The sequence below is a fragment of the Mercenaria mercenaria genome, chromosome 3 (genome assembly GCF_021730395.1).
Source record: "Mercenaria mercenaria strain notata chromosome 3, MADL_Memer_1, whole genome shotgun sequence".
NCBI lineage: Eukaryota > Metazoa > Mollusca > Bivalvia > Venerida > Veneridae > Mercenaria > Mercenaria mercenaria.
Genome location: NC_069363.1, coordinates 92,615,441 through 92,632,060, shown reverse-complemented (window position 1 = coordinate 92,632,060; position 16,620 = coordinate 92,615,441). Strand labels below are relative to the sequence as shown.

The window sequence follows — 16,620 nt, the reverse complement described above, 5'->3', positions numbered from 1 at the left end:
AAATTGTTGACGCCGAGGACGGCGGACACAGGGCAATCACAAAAGCTCACCTTTAGGTGAGCTAAAAAAAACAAGAAAATAATCATCAATGATTGAACATGGACTTAGGCTATTTTTTTAAATAAAGAAAGGGTGTTTTATTCCTTATAAACAAATTAAATGTTAATTTCATGCCATTAGGAAATAGTTACAATAAGGAAGATATATATAATGGGTGTCACTACCTTAAAATGCACAAAATGCAGTTTAAATAATATATGAGCCGTGCCATGAGAAAACCAACATAGTGGGTTTGCGACCAGCATGGATCCAGACCAGCCTGCGCATCCGCACAGTCTGGTCAGGATCCATGCTGTTCACTTTCAAAGCCTATTGGAATTAGAGAAACTGTTAGCAAACAGCATGGATCCTGACCAGACTGCGCGGCTGGTCTGGATCCATGCTGGTCGCAAACCCACTATGTTGGTTTTCTTATGGCATGGCTCAATTATATTAACCCATACTCGATTCAAAACTGTGCTCTGTAGTCAGTTAGGAAAGGAAGGGCAACTTTTCATGTCCTGTTATTTTTCACATTTGTAATACAATCATTTAACAACGTTTTTGCCATTTTATGTTTAAATAACATAATTTTGCTGATGTTACAATTCTTTGGTCTGCTTAAATAGTACAGCATACATGTACATCAGGGCTGTGTACAGCAAATTTCCTAATCAGCTGAAAATTTCAACAGGGTGTCCAGAGAGCAACTATAGATATCTACTGGCTCTAGAGCCATACCCTTGTGTGGGTCTTAGCAGTCAAAGTTCCCTTAATTCAGCAGTATTTTTACTTGAAATGATATACCAACTTTTGTTCTGACAGCTTTATTTTTGATAGCAAATTCTGTCACTGACACTTATTGTGTATTGTTACATAAAAATACCCATGGAAATCCATGGATCCGTGGAAATTTCACAGCCCTGGTACATGTATCATTTTCATTACCATCTATTTTCGCTTATATGACGCATTTTTAGGAGTCACATTTCCAGCAAAAAGAGTGTGACTTGTGTTATAAGAGCGTACTACAAGGAAATTAAAAGAAATTTTTAAAAATCTTCAATTTACAGCTCAGTACATCTTTATTTCTCTCACTGCAAACCATTACTTTCATTTTTGGCACCCATTTGCATAGCGGTGATAAATCTGTACCGGCACATACCGTATTTTGGCCACTGTAAAAATCGATATTACTTTATTTTATGATTTAAAAGTATATTTTTTTTATAAATGTATTTTTCCTTTTAAAACACCAGAATATAATATTGGCTTCAGATTATTTTGTAAATTGTGGACATTTACTTAACATAGAAATATTTTCACAGCCCACAAACCGAAAATAATTAAATGTAAATTGGCACCAATTGCAGAGAATTGTTTCATAGTGTTAATTGTTAAAATGCACTCATTATGAATTGTTTGATGCTTCAAATTGGCAAATAAACACTTGCATAGAAATAGATTTAAGATAGACACTGACTGATGTCGAACTTCGGCGACATCAAAAAATGGCCGATGGCAATTATTTTGGACTTGTCTTCTTGCCAAATGACGGGAAACTCAAACGTGATTGGGTAATATTTTAAAGTGGGCATACCTTTATTTGACTGGCATGTGTAATAGCTATATTTGATTGACATGTGTCATATCATTTGACAGCCATAAAATCGGCGATATTACGGCCAATTTGTAGAGGTACTTCAGCCGATTTGTAGACGTAATCTTGCCCTTTTCTAGTAGCTAAAATGCATTTTATTACACACAAAGAAGGATTTTAAAATATTCTGTTTAGTTTTACGTTTTATAAAACAAGTCTGCAAAGTCTTGAATAATCTTAGTGAATATCGCCAATCTTTTCTAGACATATTTTCGCCATATCCTGGTTATTCAAATGCATTTTTATACATAAAAATATATTTAAAATACTTTATTTTATTTTATTGAGTAACAACGGCAAATATCGTTAAAATTTCGGCTGTTTTGCAGACGCAAATTCTCCATTTCTAGTTCATTTAAATGCGTGTATCACAGAAAAATAACTATATATAAGCCGATTATATATTTTAACATTTAATGAATGAAGTCTGCATTTTTTTTTTACAAAAAAGATTGGTGATTGTCTAACATTTTATTTTTCACAAAAACAGAATGTTCGAGTAAATAATGCATTTCTACAAATTTTTGACATTATGGATATAAAAAAACGACCGCGCCTCATACGAGGGTCAGTGCAAAATACTCCCGATTGCATGTCGGATGTTGGGGTGCGTCTTAGTGAGTGCACCTTATAAGCGAAAATAGACGGTATATAAAGGGATTTAACTGGCGTGACTGGTTGGGATATTCTTTATATTGAAGGAAGAGGTGGTCCCCTGCAGGGTTATAAAGCAGGTGAAAGGCAATGACTGAAAATATACAGACATGAAAAAATGTCCTCCCTCTCTCACCCTGACGCAGTGAACACTGTTAGGAAAAAAGGTTTATTTGGATATATTTGGTACAGAGAAAGTTGGTTTTATCGAATTCCACATATCAAATTCCACACAAAATCTTCATTACAATGGGTCAATTTTTGCACAAGGAAAATTCAGAAGCACACCAGTTTTTATATTTAATGTTTATCATCTTGATTCCTAAAAGTCCATGTAAAACTGGCAATATTTTAAGACATCTATTACAACAAAATAATGGAAACATTTTGGTAGTTTTTTATTTTTTATTATGAGTACGAACTTATAAACGTGTGCATAAAATTGGCCCAATATAATTTCACATGTACACAACACTCATTTTTATTTAAGATATATGTTAAACCTCTACCTTACTGTTAAATAAATTATTCTAATTTGAAGTTGATAAAATTATTTCCCTCTTAACCAAAGGACAAAATTATAACTTTCTATTTCAGATTCAAACTAATTTAGCATACTGTGAAATCATTAATTTTTGTGGGCAAGGTATTTTGTGGTTCTGGTCGGAGACTATTTCCTTGGGATATAAATTTTGTGGATTTTTGACATCTGAAAACAAAATTAATGGGAATTTATTTTGTTCATTGGGATTTAACCCTTATCATGTTGGACACGATTGATTTTGCCTTTGCTACCAGTGTAGATCATGATCAGCCTGCACATCTGTGCAGTCTGATCAAGATCTGCACTGTTCGCCATACAGTCAGTATCTTTTTGGTAAACACCCCTTTTAACAGTTAATGGTACTGCCCAAATTGAAAGATTGACAAGTTCATTTTATAGAAATTTAGCAGGTTAAGGGTTAACTTCGTAGATTCACTCAACCAGGAAAAGTAGTCTCCCATGAATATAATTGATTTCACAGTATTCTGAATTCAATGCAATTTCTTATGTTACTAATTAATTGCCTAGTGAATAATGTAGTAACATTTTAGAATTTATATTTTTCTTACAAGACATCCAGAGGAGATATTCATGATAAATGTAACTTAACAAAAGCTTGAAATTAACATTTTACAATTAAGATTTCCTATAACGAACGAAGTAGCCCTAATTAACATGCAAATTTCATATTTTATACATTTGTGAGACACTAGGGTTATCAGCAAATTGATTTAGTCCATTTATATAAGAATGAACAATGTTAAACATGTATCACAAAAAATACATTTGGTTTTACATAATGAAGAATGGAAGATACATACCAGGGTGAACGACTCACTAGGCGGGCTAGACGCAAGATAAAACTCCTGAATATTCACTGACGATGATGCTGTAATAGAATTGTTTCTGAATTGTTAAATCACTGCAAATTATTACAGAAACAGGACTTTTTAAAACCACTGCTACATTAAAGTCAGTTTTCTAAAGCAATGTTATAGCAAAACTTTTAACTTTTATCAAATTTGGTGTCTGGGGAATAAAGAAAGAAAAAAATCAAACATAAAACTGCTGAATGGTATCTAGTATCATTGCTCAATGAAATTAGTCTAAATATTAAATTCCTTGCTTTTATATCTGGCAAAAAAGCAAACAAGAACACCACTTTAGTTTTATTCAGCTGGGTTAGTGAATATTTTTCAACAAAACCACAAATGTTAACTTTTGACCCCTAAAAATATCACATTTGCACAGGAAATCCAGTTAAAGTTTTATGACACACCATTTTAAATAAACAAGCAATCCCGGCATCAAAACTGCCACATCAATTTCATGAACAACATTATAGCATCAAACTTTTATTTCTCTCCTGTTTATCAGTGCATCATTAAAATAATGCTAACAAAAGGCTTTACTCAGTAAACTAGAACTGTCACAGGAGTGACCAATAATACCACCACAATACAGCCTTGTCGCAAAAGTATGGCAAGTTTTAAGTCGGAAAGGTGCCATAACTACGTCAAAAAATTGGTGCTTTGTAACCAAAGTCGAACTTGACCTTTATTTTATGATGCTACACCTGTGTATCAAAAATTATTTAAATCTGTCATGCCTTTCATGAGTTATTGTCCAGAAACCATGAAAACCAATGGACCAACCAACCGACAAGCTCACTCCTATACACTACTGGATGCACATACCATTAAACATGACTTAAAACCCTGTAAAATACCCATTAAAATAGGAAAAACCTTAATTAACCCCATTAATTCTTGCATCAGTTTATTTAACAGGTTTCACAATATTAATGGGTTACATGTTAAAATACCATTAAAACACCCATTTTTGACCACGAATCATGCCATAAAAAATTTAGTTTGGTAGCTAAAAAAGTTAATGGCTTTGAAAAAATAGTGAAATTCTGTATATTTTGAATTTAACAGGATTATTCATGGCCCTTAAATTTGATTTAATGCCCATTAAATGTTCAGGTTCTGTACGATTTCATTTAAGAGTAAACTTAATGGCCCTTAACAGCAATTTGGTGCCCATTAAATCCACCATTCTGTAAAATGTGATTCGTATATTTTCATTTTTTTGGGTTTTTGGCTTGCACTCCCATTGAATGTTTATAATTGCAGTCCCATATTGTTCTAAAATGGACTTTAATCACAATAAATACATACCACACACACAACGTCTATAATATATCATGAGGTTATATTTAGTTGCATTAAAGTTATTTCCCCTTGATGCAGATACGCCATTTTTTTCAAATGTTTGCCAAATTGTGTTCCTACAAAAATCGGATTTATTTCAATGAATGTTTGATGAAAACATATTACTTTATTTGATAACATCAATCTACATTATTTTGGTAAGAGTAAATACGTATTGATGCATGCCACTTTATCTGTTTTTTGTTTTTCCTGTCCAAATAATCAGCATTTGTATAAGAAAATGGGTGGGGTAAGGAATTTACATTATAAAATGTGTTCAGACCAATTTAGATTTTCAATATTTTCAATCCTTGAGTAGAAACTAAGGTTTATAGAGAAGTGAACAGTACACATGATTGTGAAGATTTACAGTCTGAGTTAAATTCATTTGGGGCATGGGCAGATCAATCGCTTCTTCATTTCAATGAATTAAAGAGTGTGGTACGCTTGATTGGGGAGGGGGGAAGCTACTTGTGATGCAATCCCTCAAACATTTTCTCTTAGCTGTTTAAGTGCATGCACCTGAGCACAAAGTACTGAAGTAGAGCTAAATTGTGATTGCCCATTGTGTGCTGACATTGTCATCAACAGTGGCTTTTTGGTTACATCTGATGCCTAATCTCTGTACCAATAAAAACTTGGTCAGAATGTTTGTCAATATTATATTGTTGAATAGTTAAACACACCCATGGTCACTTGATCTATTAAACCGTTACCTGTAAACCCTTCTCAGTACAACACAATACAATACAATATCCATTTATTTTCTCATTTCATATGATCATATGACAGAATAAGGATACAATATGACAAACGTTTGTACGAGGCTGTTACATGTGTCTACATTACAAAACTATGAGAGAAAAAAGAAGAAACAAATATTCTTCTAGCATTTTACAAAACAGTACATATGTATAGATATTATTACATGTGTAGTAATACGTAGTTTAAATCAATAAGGCAAATATCAATATGAAGTTGATTAAGATGTCTAATTCTGATGGCAAATTTTCATGGCCCTTAATTTGATATACCATTTAAATATTATGAACTCATTAAAATTGAATCTGACATATTTAATGAGACCATTAATCATTTTTTTAATAATTAACAGCCATTAACAGAGTATTAAAAACATTAATGGCCCCATTAGTTCTTACTAATTAATGTGGAATTAAGGGGTAATTTTTTAATGGCACATTAATTTCATGCCAATTAAATTTTTTATGGAGTTTTAAGGAGCCTGTTAACTTATTTTAATGGTTTATTTTAAGCAGCTTTTCATGGCCATCAAAGTCATTTTAACAAGGTATATTTTACCAGGGTTTTAATATACTCATTTCATGGCTTTTTAATGTATGGCATTTAAACTATGGTCATGAAAATCCCATTAAATAGTAAGCAGTAATGGGTGGATTTTAATGGTGACCTGTTAAAACTCTGTTAAAACCGTTTGAAAAAATTAAGGCCAATTTCATTACCCTTTTAATGGCATGTGCATCCAGTAGTGATATACCCCTCCCAAACTTCATTTTGTGGGGGTGTAATTATATATGCCATGATTGACAGGACAAATTTTCCTACACAGCTAATAGATGGACTAGCGGATATGGAAAAAAATTACAGTACCCATAACCAAACCTTATCTGAAGAGGAGGGGGTAGGGGCACAAAAGCACAAACTTTGTAAATTAAAGCTGTTTCATGCATAATATGGACTGTTATGTCTAATGGCACATACTCTACAAAAACTTTACAGAAAAGTTTAAGTTGAAAAAGTGAATCATTTTTTTAATTTAGTTGGAGTTACAGAACCTGGCTGAGTGGTCATTTCATGACAGAATACTTTGAAAGTATTCATTACAATAGTTCCTGAAAAATATACTTACATACTAAACTGTCTGAACAATTTGTACCTTGAAAAAGGGGCATAATTTTGCCAAAATGTAAGCCACAGTTATGAAACCTGCCCTGTGAGCTCACTCATGATGCCGAAGATATGTGTAAGGTTTGTAAACAATTGGTCAAGTAGTTTCTCAGAAACAGGCAAACATGCAAACTTTTACAAAATGTCAATGTTTAAAAGGGGCATAATTTTAACAAAATGTAAGTCAGAGTTATGGAACCTGTTGTGTAAAATCATCTGAGGATGCCAAATAATTGTGGTAAGACTAAAAGCATTCAGTCACGTAGTTTCTGAGTAACATGCTTCATGCAAACTTATGAAGAGTTTGAACATTTATTTTATTTATTTTGTCAAGTTTAACGTCACACCGACACAATTATAGGTCATATGGCGACTTTCCAGCTTTGATGGTCGAAGAAGACCCCAGGTGCCCTTCCGTGCATTATTTCATCACGAGCGGGTACCTGGGTAGAACCACCGTTGTTCCATAAGCCAGCTAGATGGCTTCCTCACATGAAGAATTCAATGCCCACAAGTGAGATTCGAACCCACATCGATGAGGTGCAAATGATTTGAAGCCAGCGACCTTAATCACTCGGCCATGGAGGCCCCTTGAACTCATACAGTAAAACAGTTCCTCAGAAGACTGCTTTCATGCAAAACTTTAACCAAAATTTCTAAGTTTATAGGCAGCATTGTATTTTACAAATACAAACTAGAGTTATTCAACTTGTCATGTGAGATGATGACCTGACATGTGTGAAGTTTGAAAGGATTTGGCCTGGTAGTTTTTACAGAAACCTGATTACATGCAAAACTTATGTGATGCAGCTATTTCAAAAAGCTCAAATGAGCCGTGCCATGAGAAAACCAACATAGTGGCTTTAGACCAGCATGGATCCAGACCAGCCTGCGCATCCGCGCAGTCTGGTCAGGATCCATGCTGTTCGCTAACGGTTTCTCTAATTGCAGTAGGCTTTAAAAGCGAACAGCATGGATCCTGGCCAGACTGCGCGGATGTGCAGGCTGGTCTGGATCCATGCTGGTCGCAAACCCACTATGTTGGTTTTCTCATGGCACGGCTCAAATAATTAAGCTAAAATGGAAACATAACTTGATATATGTAGGATATATACCTTGCTAATCAAATATGAAATCAATCCGGTTTTTCATGAAAAGGCTTAAAATGATGACAGTGGAATTTTTGACAACAACTAAATCTTCTGTTTTCAAAAAATTTACACATATTTAAAAGATGTGCCTTAGAGGCGAATAAGAAGACAAATAAAATACACTTAAGGACTAGAAACAAGAAAATAATACATATTTAACAGAAGCGCTAGTTCCCAAAAAGGAATATTCAGGTTTAACATTTCATCCACTTGTCACCATGTGCTCAAATTAAACGATCATGCAGGCATGTCTAACAAAATTCTATTTGAGCATGCCAGAAGTATGAAAATTATAACAATGTAATACTACATAGGGAACAGATTAAATTTCAAACTTTTTAACATTCTGAAACTGAGAAAATGAGAAGTACTGAGTCTCTTTTTTTTTGTTTACATGCACATACAGAAATCTGGTGACCAAAACCCATAACTGATAAAACAGTCAAAAGAAAACAGAAGTGCAGGCTATCTATTATGTCTTTTTATTCGAAATTTTATAGAAAAAGGTAATAAGAATACTGTTTTTTATATTATAGGTGCATAAAAATTCGATTCTACTTGTCAGTTACTGAAAACCTTCTAGAATAATTCACAATCACCTTCACCAAGTAACAGCAAATATAGTTATCCACAAGAAAGTAAAGCAAGCCACTATTTTATTTAAATCTTTTGTGACTGTCCTTCCACCCCTCAAAGAAAAAGTAAGCCATTTCTTTTTAGTGCTCTTTCATTAAATGTGTACTTTTAAAGCATTTCCTTATGAAACACTAGAAACAAGAACCAAGTGATCAGTTTTGAATATCTCAACTTCAAACAACATGACAAAACACAGTGTTTTACATGACAGTACTGAACAAGAGCACCGCAATGCAGAGCAATATACGCGCGAAGGTATGACCTATGACCCCTAAGTGTGACGTTGACCTTGAAGCGAGCCACCCAAAACATGCGCTCTGCATGTCATCTCAATGTGATGAACATTTGTGCCAAGTTTCTTTAAAATCCTTCAAGCAGTTCAAGAGTTACAGAGCGGACACAAAACAAAGTCATGTGACCATTGACCCCTAAGTGTGACCTTGACCTTGAAGCGAGCCATCCAAAACAAGGCTTTGCAAGTCATCTCGATGTGGTGAACATTTGTGTCAAGTAACTTCAAAATCCTTCAAGGGGTTCAAGAGTTACAGAGCGGACACGATATTGCTAACGGACGGACACCGGCGTCATAACATAATACCTCCCTTCAGGTGTATAAAAATGGCAAATCACACTTTACTGTTGTTTTGCAAGTTTATTAGAATGTAACTTTACCACTTATTAGTAGTTTATAGAATGCACAAGCCAACTTTTAGCTTGTTGCATCACTTATTTATCCTTATCTATTTCAATATTAAAAGAATTTTGCCGATAAAACCATTCTAAAATATATTCCAAAATCTACATGAGTATCAGTCAAGCATTTCTTTGTAGTTTTGAATGACTTGATATAATCACACCTATTAAAGGCAGGTTACCAGAAAGGAGAGGTAAGAAATATTCAAATCAATTCTGAAAGTTTGAGCAAATAATTACACAAGATAACAGATATTAAGAAGTTAATGAATATGGAATATTAAACTAGGGTAGACCTGGGCATTTGTATCATATCCAATTGGCTGTGTTTGATCTTGTATCGCCAGAGTCTGAACGACCAAGGCAATACAAAAAGTATCACAACTAATGAGATGCTATACAAAACATCCAGTTCAACACACTGGTGTAATATTCCTTTTATTACCTACCTATACATCTTGTTTCATCAGTAACCCTGTGTTTTCTGCATCTGTATCACCCTAGTCTGTCAGTTTTATGGACTATTTTTTCTTGCTACTCATCTTCCATCAAAACAACCTTCTAGCATGATACGAATTCAGAAAACACAGAGTCTATGATGATATAAGACGTCCCATCAACTTGTTTGATAAAGTCTGTATTTGGAACGAAAAAATGTATATGTAGGTAACAAAAGTTTGTCATCAAACCATCATATGCATAACATATCTTATATAAAGGCAATGTGGGCCTTTAACTAGAATGACAGCTCATATATATGCAGCAAGTTTAGAACAGTCAGTATGTTGTTACATATTAGTATACCCGATACAAGAAATGTAAAAAAAATGCTCAGAAATGCAAAAAGTTCTCTCTTCCTTTTTCTTACCAGGTAATCCAGTAGCTTGAAAATTTCAATGATTATTTCCATATTTTTAACATGATTAATACAACATCTATTATTTCCTAAATCGTTCTTCACCCATTTTATAAACAAATCAGGAAAGAATTCTCCCAATATGAAGATACCAACTGGCACTCTAATATAATGGACCCATCTAACTGTCAAGAAAATATGTTTATCATATAAAATGTAATGCAACATATTGTATTAGAATTTATTCATTTAAAAGGTTTAAATAAAAAGAAATCTATAAAGGTATTCTTCACTGTTCCAATTAATGACAAATTAACTATGATAAAAATGGAGGGTATTTGTTTGTTTCAGTGTTACTGTTTAAGATTATAGTAACTTTATAAAGTAAATGCGAAATGCCATATTTTTTGTGAGACTCTACAATCTGGCATTCATGACTGAAAGAACTTTATTGAACCAGTCAAACTTGACCTGCAGTTTAAAGGAATACACTTCTGTGTAAGTATCAAAGACAAAAATACTATATTTATTGAGCAAAGCCGATTAATTTTTCACTATTTAAAGGGTAGTGACTCTGGAAGTACTGGTCTAAACTGGATGGTTGTCAACTTTAACTCAAGATTTTGTAATGAAACATATAAAGTTAAGACCAAGAACACATACTCTAGTTACTGAAGTTCAACTGTCATTTTTTCTAAATCTTGATCTTATTCAAAAACCGTAACTCTTGTGATACTTATCCAAACTGTCTGGTTATCAAGCTTGACCTAGATTTTATTGAGAAACATATTTTGTGGCATAGATGAAAGTAAAAACAGGTGTACAAAAAATATTGTTTATATTCTTACATAAAATTCACATAATCACATATAGAATCAATAGTTATATACCAATACCCCTCTAAAAAGTATAAAAGAAGTTCTTCTCTTACACTGAGTGAGAGAGTTATTTGTAAACTTGGTACTTCTGTTAAGAAAAACTACTACCATACTCAAAAAATAAAGCCTTTAAAATTTATGAAAAATGTGACCAAACTCAAAAATTAAAGTTAACATTTAAATTTCAAATCGAAATTCATTTGTAAGTGTGAAATACTCACTGTTTTCTAGATTACGCTTATTATCCATTATTAAACTATAAGCTATTACAAGCTGATCCATGGGGTCACCATTCAATATAGCCGACTCCACCTCATACTCTGATACTCCAAATTTCTGTGAATAAATAACAACATATTAAACTGTTCACCTGTAGAATTTAAAAAGACATAATTATTATATACAACCTTAATTAACCCTTATCATACTGTACACAATTGATTCTGCCTTTGCTACCAGTGTAGATCATGATCTGCACTGTTCGCCATTCAGTCGATATCTTTTGGGTAAGCACCCCTTTCAACAGCTAATGGTACTGTCCAAATTGAAAGACGGACAAGTTTATTATAGAAATTTAGCGGGTAAGGGTTAAGGTGGTGGACTGGAAATGATAATCAGCAAATTACATTTTCTCTATATTTGAGCCATGCCATGAGAAAACCAACATAGTGGGTATGCGACCAGCATGGATCCAGACCAGCCTGCGCATCCGCGCAGTCTGGTCAGGATCCATGCTGTTCGCTTTTAAAGCCTATTGGAATTGGAGAAACTGTTAGCGAACAGCATGGATCCTGACCAGACTGCACAGATGCGCAGGCTGGTCTGGATCCATGCTGGTCGCAAAGCCACTATGTTGGTTTTCTCATGGCACGGCTCAATTATGATTTCAGCATTTTCCTTTTTTTTTTTGATTGGAAGCTTTGTACGTATTGCATTACCTAATTTTGAATGTTTATATAATCATATGTGAATTGCTAAGTTTCATTAAATGTCCAGTACCTTTAAACGAAATATATGTTATTACTAGTACGTGTATACTGAAAAAGGAAAAGAAAGTCAATTCATTTTCATGTAAAATAATAAAATAACCAATATGCTCCGGTTCAAAGTCTGTAAGTTTTTTTTCTTTTCAGTTACATAACCTCTCATTCAAACTTGAAGATTTGTGCTGTTTTGTACCCATATTACAATTTATAATAACAGCAAAACAAAAAGTTGGTATGTAACCAGCAAAGTAACCAGTGCAAAATTTCAATGAATCTGTGGATTTTAGAGATACTATTTTTTTAAAAATAAGCTTCTGATAAACAAGAACTGCAAACAAAAGTCTGAAAAGACAGGATCCACATAATGAATTCACAAACCAGATTTTTTTCACTTTTGTGATAAAACAAAGATAAAAATTTGAAAAAAATCACACTGCTGATTAGATGTTTCTGTTCAATTATTCAGATTCGTCAAAACATGGCCGCTAGAGGGCATGGTCACTTTTAAATTCCTGAGAGGTTTAACAAACTATTTCAAGAACACTGGTTATCTGTCAGCCATTACAAAACTGAAATACTGATGTCTTGTCTGAATATAACTGTTACTACATTTGAGCCGTGCCATGGGAAAACCAACATAGTGTGTATGCGACCAGCATGGATCCAGACCAGCCTGTGCATCTGTGCAGTCTGGTCAGGATCCATGCTGTTCGCTAATAGTTTCTCCAATTCCAATAGGCTTTAAAAGCGAACAGCATGGAGCCTGACCAGACTGCGCGGATGCGCAGGCTGGTCTGGATCCATGCTGGTCGCAAAGCCACTATGTTGGTTTTCTCATGGCACGGCTCATTTATCTGTGAGAAAGACTTACATCACAAACTTCTCTGAGAACATCAAAATCTACAATAGACGCATCATGGTCCTGGGGCTGGGGGAACAAATAAGTTGGTAAGTCCTTCTTAAACCACTCATGCTCTCTGAAAATTGGAGGAAACAGATTGTTTTTATAATCACTTCTTGCCTAAAACAGAAAAAGACTTCTCTAAATTTCAAGATAATTCTACACAGCAAACATTACAAGAGTGCTAAACTGTCATAATATATGCCCATCACAGCAAAATACTTTTGACTTTTACAATACCTTTCCTATTGAGCAGATTAGTTATGGATTTTCTCAATTTCTATTAATTCAAGGGCCATACCTTATGACAATAAAGGCTATCTGGCTGGTTACTGTACTTGGTCAAGAAAGTATGTCCACAAACTTTGAGAGCAGTCCGGTGAACACCGGATACAAACAGCTTATTAAATGACTGTCATTTTTTGGCATTTTTAAATAATTCAACAGCAATAACTATGTAACTGATACCTCTTACATACACTTACCTCAAAATTAAGTTCTCAATCATTTACTGCCTTTACATGAAATATTAAGATTTTTTTTGAAAGTTAAACTTAAAGCTTAAGAAAAAATTTTATGTCCATAAAATATTCCTCCTTGAAAATACAAACTCAGAGAAGTAAAATGAGCCGCGCCATGAGAAAACCAACATAGTGGGTGTGCGACCAACATGGATCCAGACGAGCCTGCGCATCCGCGCAGTCTGGTCAAGCTCCATGCTGTTCGCTTTTAAAGCCTATTGGAATTGGAGAAACTGTTAGCGAACAGCATGGAGCAGGCTGGTCTGGATCCATGCTGGTCGCAAACCCACTATGTTGGTTTTCCCATGGCGCGGCTCATTTCATTACCTGACATCTTTCATTGTGGCCCGCTTGAGAGGATCAACTTGGAGCATGTGACAGAGCAACGACACTACTTCTTTGTTCAGGTACTCTGGGATGTTGAATATTCCAGCTAAAAACATGATGAACAGTCTATTATTGTTTGCCATGAACACTTTTACCACTATATCAAGAGCATTATAAAATTCAAAAGATTTACTCAAAAAGTCTGAAAGCATGTAGGATACTTTAAAGTTTTACAACCAAATTTTAACTTATGTTAAAAGTGCCACAAAACAATACATTTAACAGTTTTAAGCTACTAGTAATAACATGCTTGAAAGTAAACTTACATTTGATTTTCCTAAACAGTGTTGGCACATGCTCATCATCAAAGGGAAGCTGAAAAAGAATAATTTGATTATACATTGTATTACATCTAAGTTTCCACTTATAATGCAAAAAATGAGATAAATCGAAATATTGTCATGTTAATTTATTCCAGAATATATTGGCAAATCATGTATTTTAAGATAATAACAAGAGCTGTCCGTAAGACAGCGCGCTCGACTTTTCTCAGTGCTTGACTCTGAATTTGAGCTTTGCCAGTAAAAAAAAAATCCAAGTTAAAAAGGGGCATAACTCTGTTAAAATTCAAATTATAGTTATGAGAATTGTGTCTCCTGGTGTAGACTTTGATAGTAAATAACTATTTCGAGTTTCAAGTCAAAAGCTTTAATAGTAACAGAGATACTTGACTTTATCAAAAAATTTAACAAAAAAATCTAAGTTAAAAGGGGCATAATTCTGTCAAAATTCAAATCAGAGTTATGGGGATTGTTTCTCCTGGTGTAGACTATGATGGTAAATAAGTATTTTAAGTTTCAAGTCAAAAGCTTTGATAGTAACAGAGATATTTGACTTTATCAAAAACTTTAACTAAAAATTCTAAGTTAAAAAGGGGCATAATTCTGTCAAAATTCAAACCAGAGTTATAGGAATTGTGTCTCCTGGTGTAGATTTTGATAGTAAATAATTATTTTGAGTTTCAAGTCAAAAGCTTTAATAGTAACAGATATTTGACTTTATCAAAAATTTTAACAAAATTTCTAAGTTAAAAAGGGGCATAATTCTGTCAAAATTCAATTCAGTGTTGTGGGGATTGTTTCTCCTGGTGTAGACTTTGATAGTAAATAAGTATTTTAAGTTTCAAGTCAATAGCTTTGATAGTAACAGAGATATTTAACTTTATCAAAAACTTTAACTAAAAATTCTAAGTTAAAAAGGGGCATAATTCTGTCAAAATTTAATTCAGTGTTATGGGGATTGTTTCTCCTGGTGTAGACTTTGATAGTAAATAAGTATTTTAAGTTTCAAGTCAATAGCTTTGATAGTAACAGAGATATTTGACTTTATCAAAAACTTTAACCAAAAATTCTAAGTTAAAAAGGGGCATAATTCTGTCAAAATTCAAATCAGAGTTATGGGGATTGTTTCTCCTGGTGTAGACTTTGATAGTAAATAACTATTTTAAGTTTCAAGTCTATAGCTTTGATAGTAACAGAGATATTTGACTTTATCAAAAACTTTAACCAACGGCGATGCCGACGCCAACGCCGACACTGACGCCGACGCCAGGGCGAGTGCAATACTCTACATTTTCTTCGAAAAGTCAAGCTAAAAACGTCATAATTAATGAATATGTTTTGAATAAAGTGGATAATAAGTGGGCCATAAAGGCCCCTAGTTAAAAACACCATCAAGCAGTCCACAGGAGAGAGTCATTCTATTTTTAGCTCATGTGATCCAAAGAAGTCAACTACTTGCAATAATTGAGAAGGTTCCATGCAAGAATGCATCTGACCAAGTTTGTTGAACTTTCATCAAGTGGTTCACAACAAGAAATTCTTTAAAAAAAATTTCAATCTTAAGCTTGTGTCCCCCTGCCAGAAGTAATGTTATGTAATTACAATGTTAGCACAATCTGGTGCTGTTCCAGATAGAAGTAATGTTATGTAATTAGAATGTAAGCACAATCTGGTGCTGTTCCAGATAGAAGTGATGTTATGTAATTAGAATGTAAGCACAATCTGGTGCTGTTCCAGATAGAAGTGATGTTATGTAATAAGAATGTCAGCACAGAAGTAATGTTATGTAATTAGAATGTCAGCACAATCTGATGCTGTTCCAGACAGAAGTAATGTTATGTAATTAGAATGTAAGCACAATCTGATGCTGTTCCAGATAGAAGTAATGTTATTTAATTATGCAGAACCATTTAAACAAACATTGAGAGCAGGCTACAGAAGTTTGGTGTAAGTCCTACAAGCAGTTTTGGAGGAGAGGATGCTTTTGTTTGTTTGTTTGTTTTGGGTTTAACGCCGTTTTTCAACAGTATTTCAGTCATGTAACGGCGGGCAGTTAACCTAACCAGTGTTCCTGGATTCTGTACCAGTACAAACCTGTTCCCCGCAAGTAACTGCCAACTTCCCCACATGAATTATCAGAGGTGGAGGACTAATGATTTCAGACACAATGTCGTTTATCAAATAGTCACGGAGAACATACGCCTCGCCCGAGGATCGAACTCGCAACCCAGAGGTCCGTAGACAAACGCTCTTACCTACTGAGCTAAGCGGGCGGGATAGGAGGAGAGGAT

The 16,620-nt window shown here is 34.1% G+C and overlaps 1 protein-coding gene across 18 annotated transcripts in view; it reads right to left on the bottom strand.

Annotated features, from left to right (window-relative positions):
- Positions 1-16,620, bottom strand: part of LOC123524031 (5'-AMP-activated protein kinase catalytic subunit alpha-2-like) — a 79,784-nt gene that overhangs the window by 47,809 nt on the left and 15,355 nt on the right. For 8 of the 18 annotated variants that reach the window (XM_053539302.1, XM_053539306.1, XM_053539303.1 and 5 more), the window contains exons 7-13: positions 14,315-14,363; positions 13,989-14,094; positions 13,111-13,216; positions 11,475-11,589; positions 10,388-10,402; positions 3,719-3,786; positions 2,464-2,505 (exon numbers count right to left, since the gene is read on the bottom strand). In XM_053539302.1, the coding sequence (XP_053395277.1) occupies positions 2,464-2,505; positions 3,719-3,786; positions 10,388-10,402; positions 11,475-11,589; positions 13,111-13,216; positions 13,989-14,094; positions 14,315-14,363 (501 nt within the window). The remainder of the gene's footprint in view (positions 1-2,463; positions 2,506-3,718; positions 3,787-10,387; positions 10,403-11,474; positions 11,590-13,110; positions 13,217-13,988; positions 14,095-14,314; positions 14,364-16,620) is intronic. The other 10 variants (XM_053539307.1, XM_053539312.1, XM_053539311.1 and 7 more) reach the window with 3 other exon arrangements.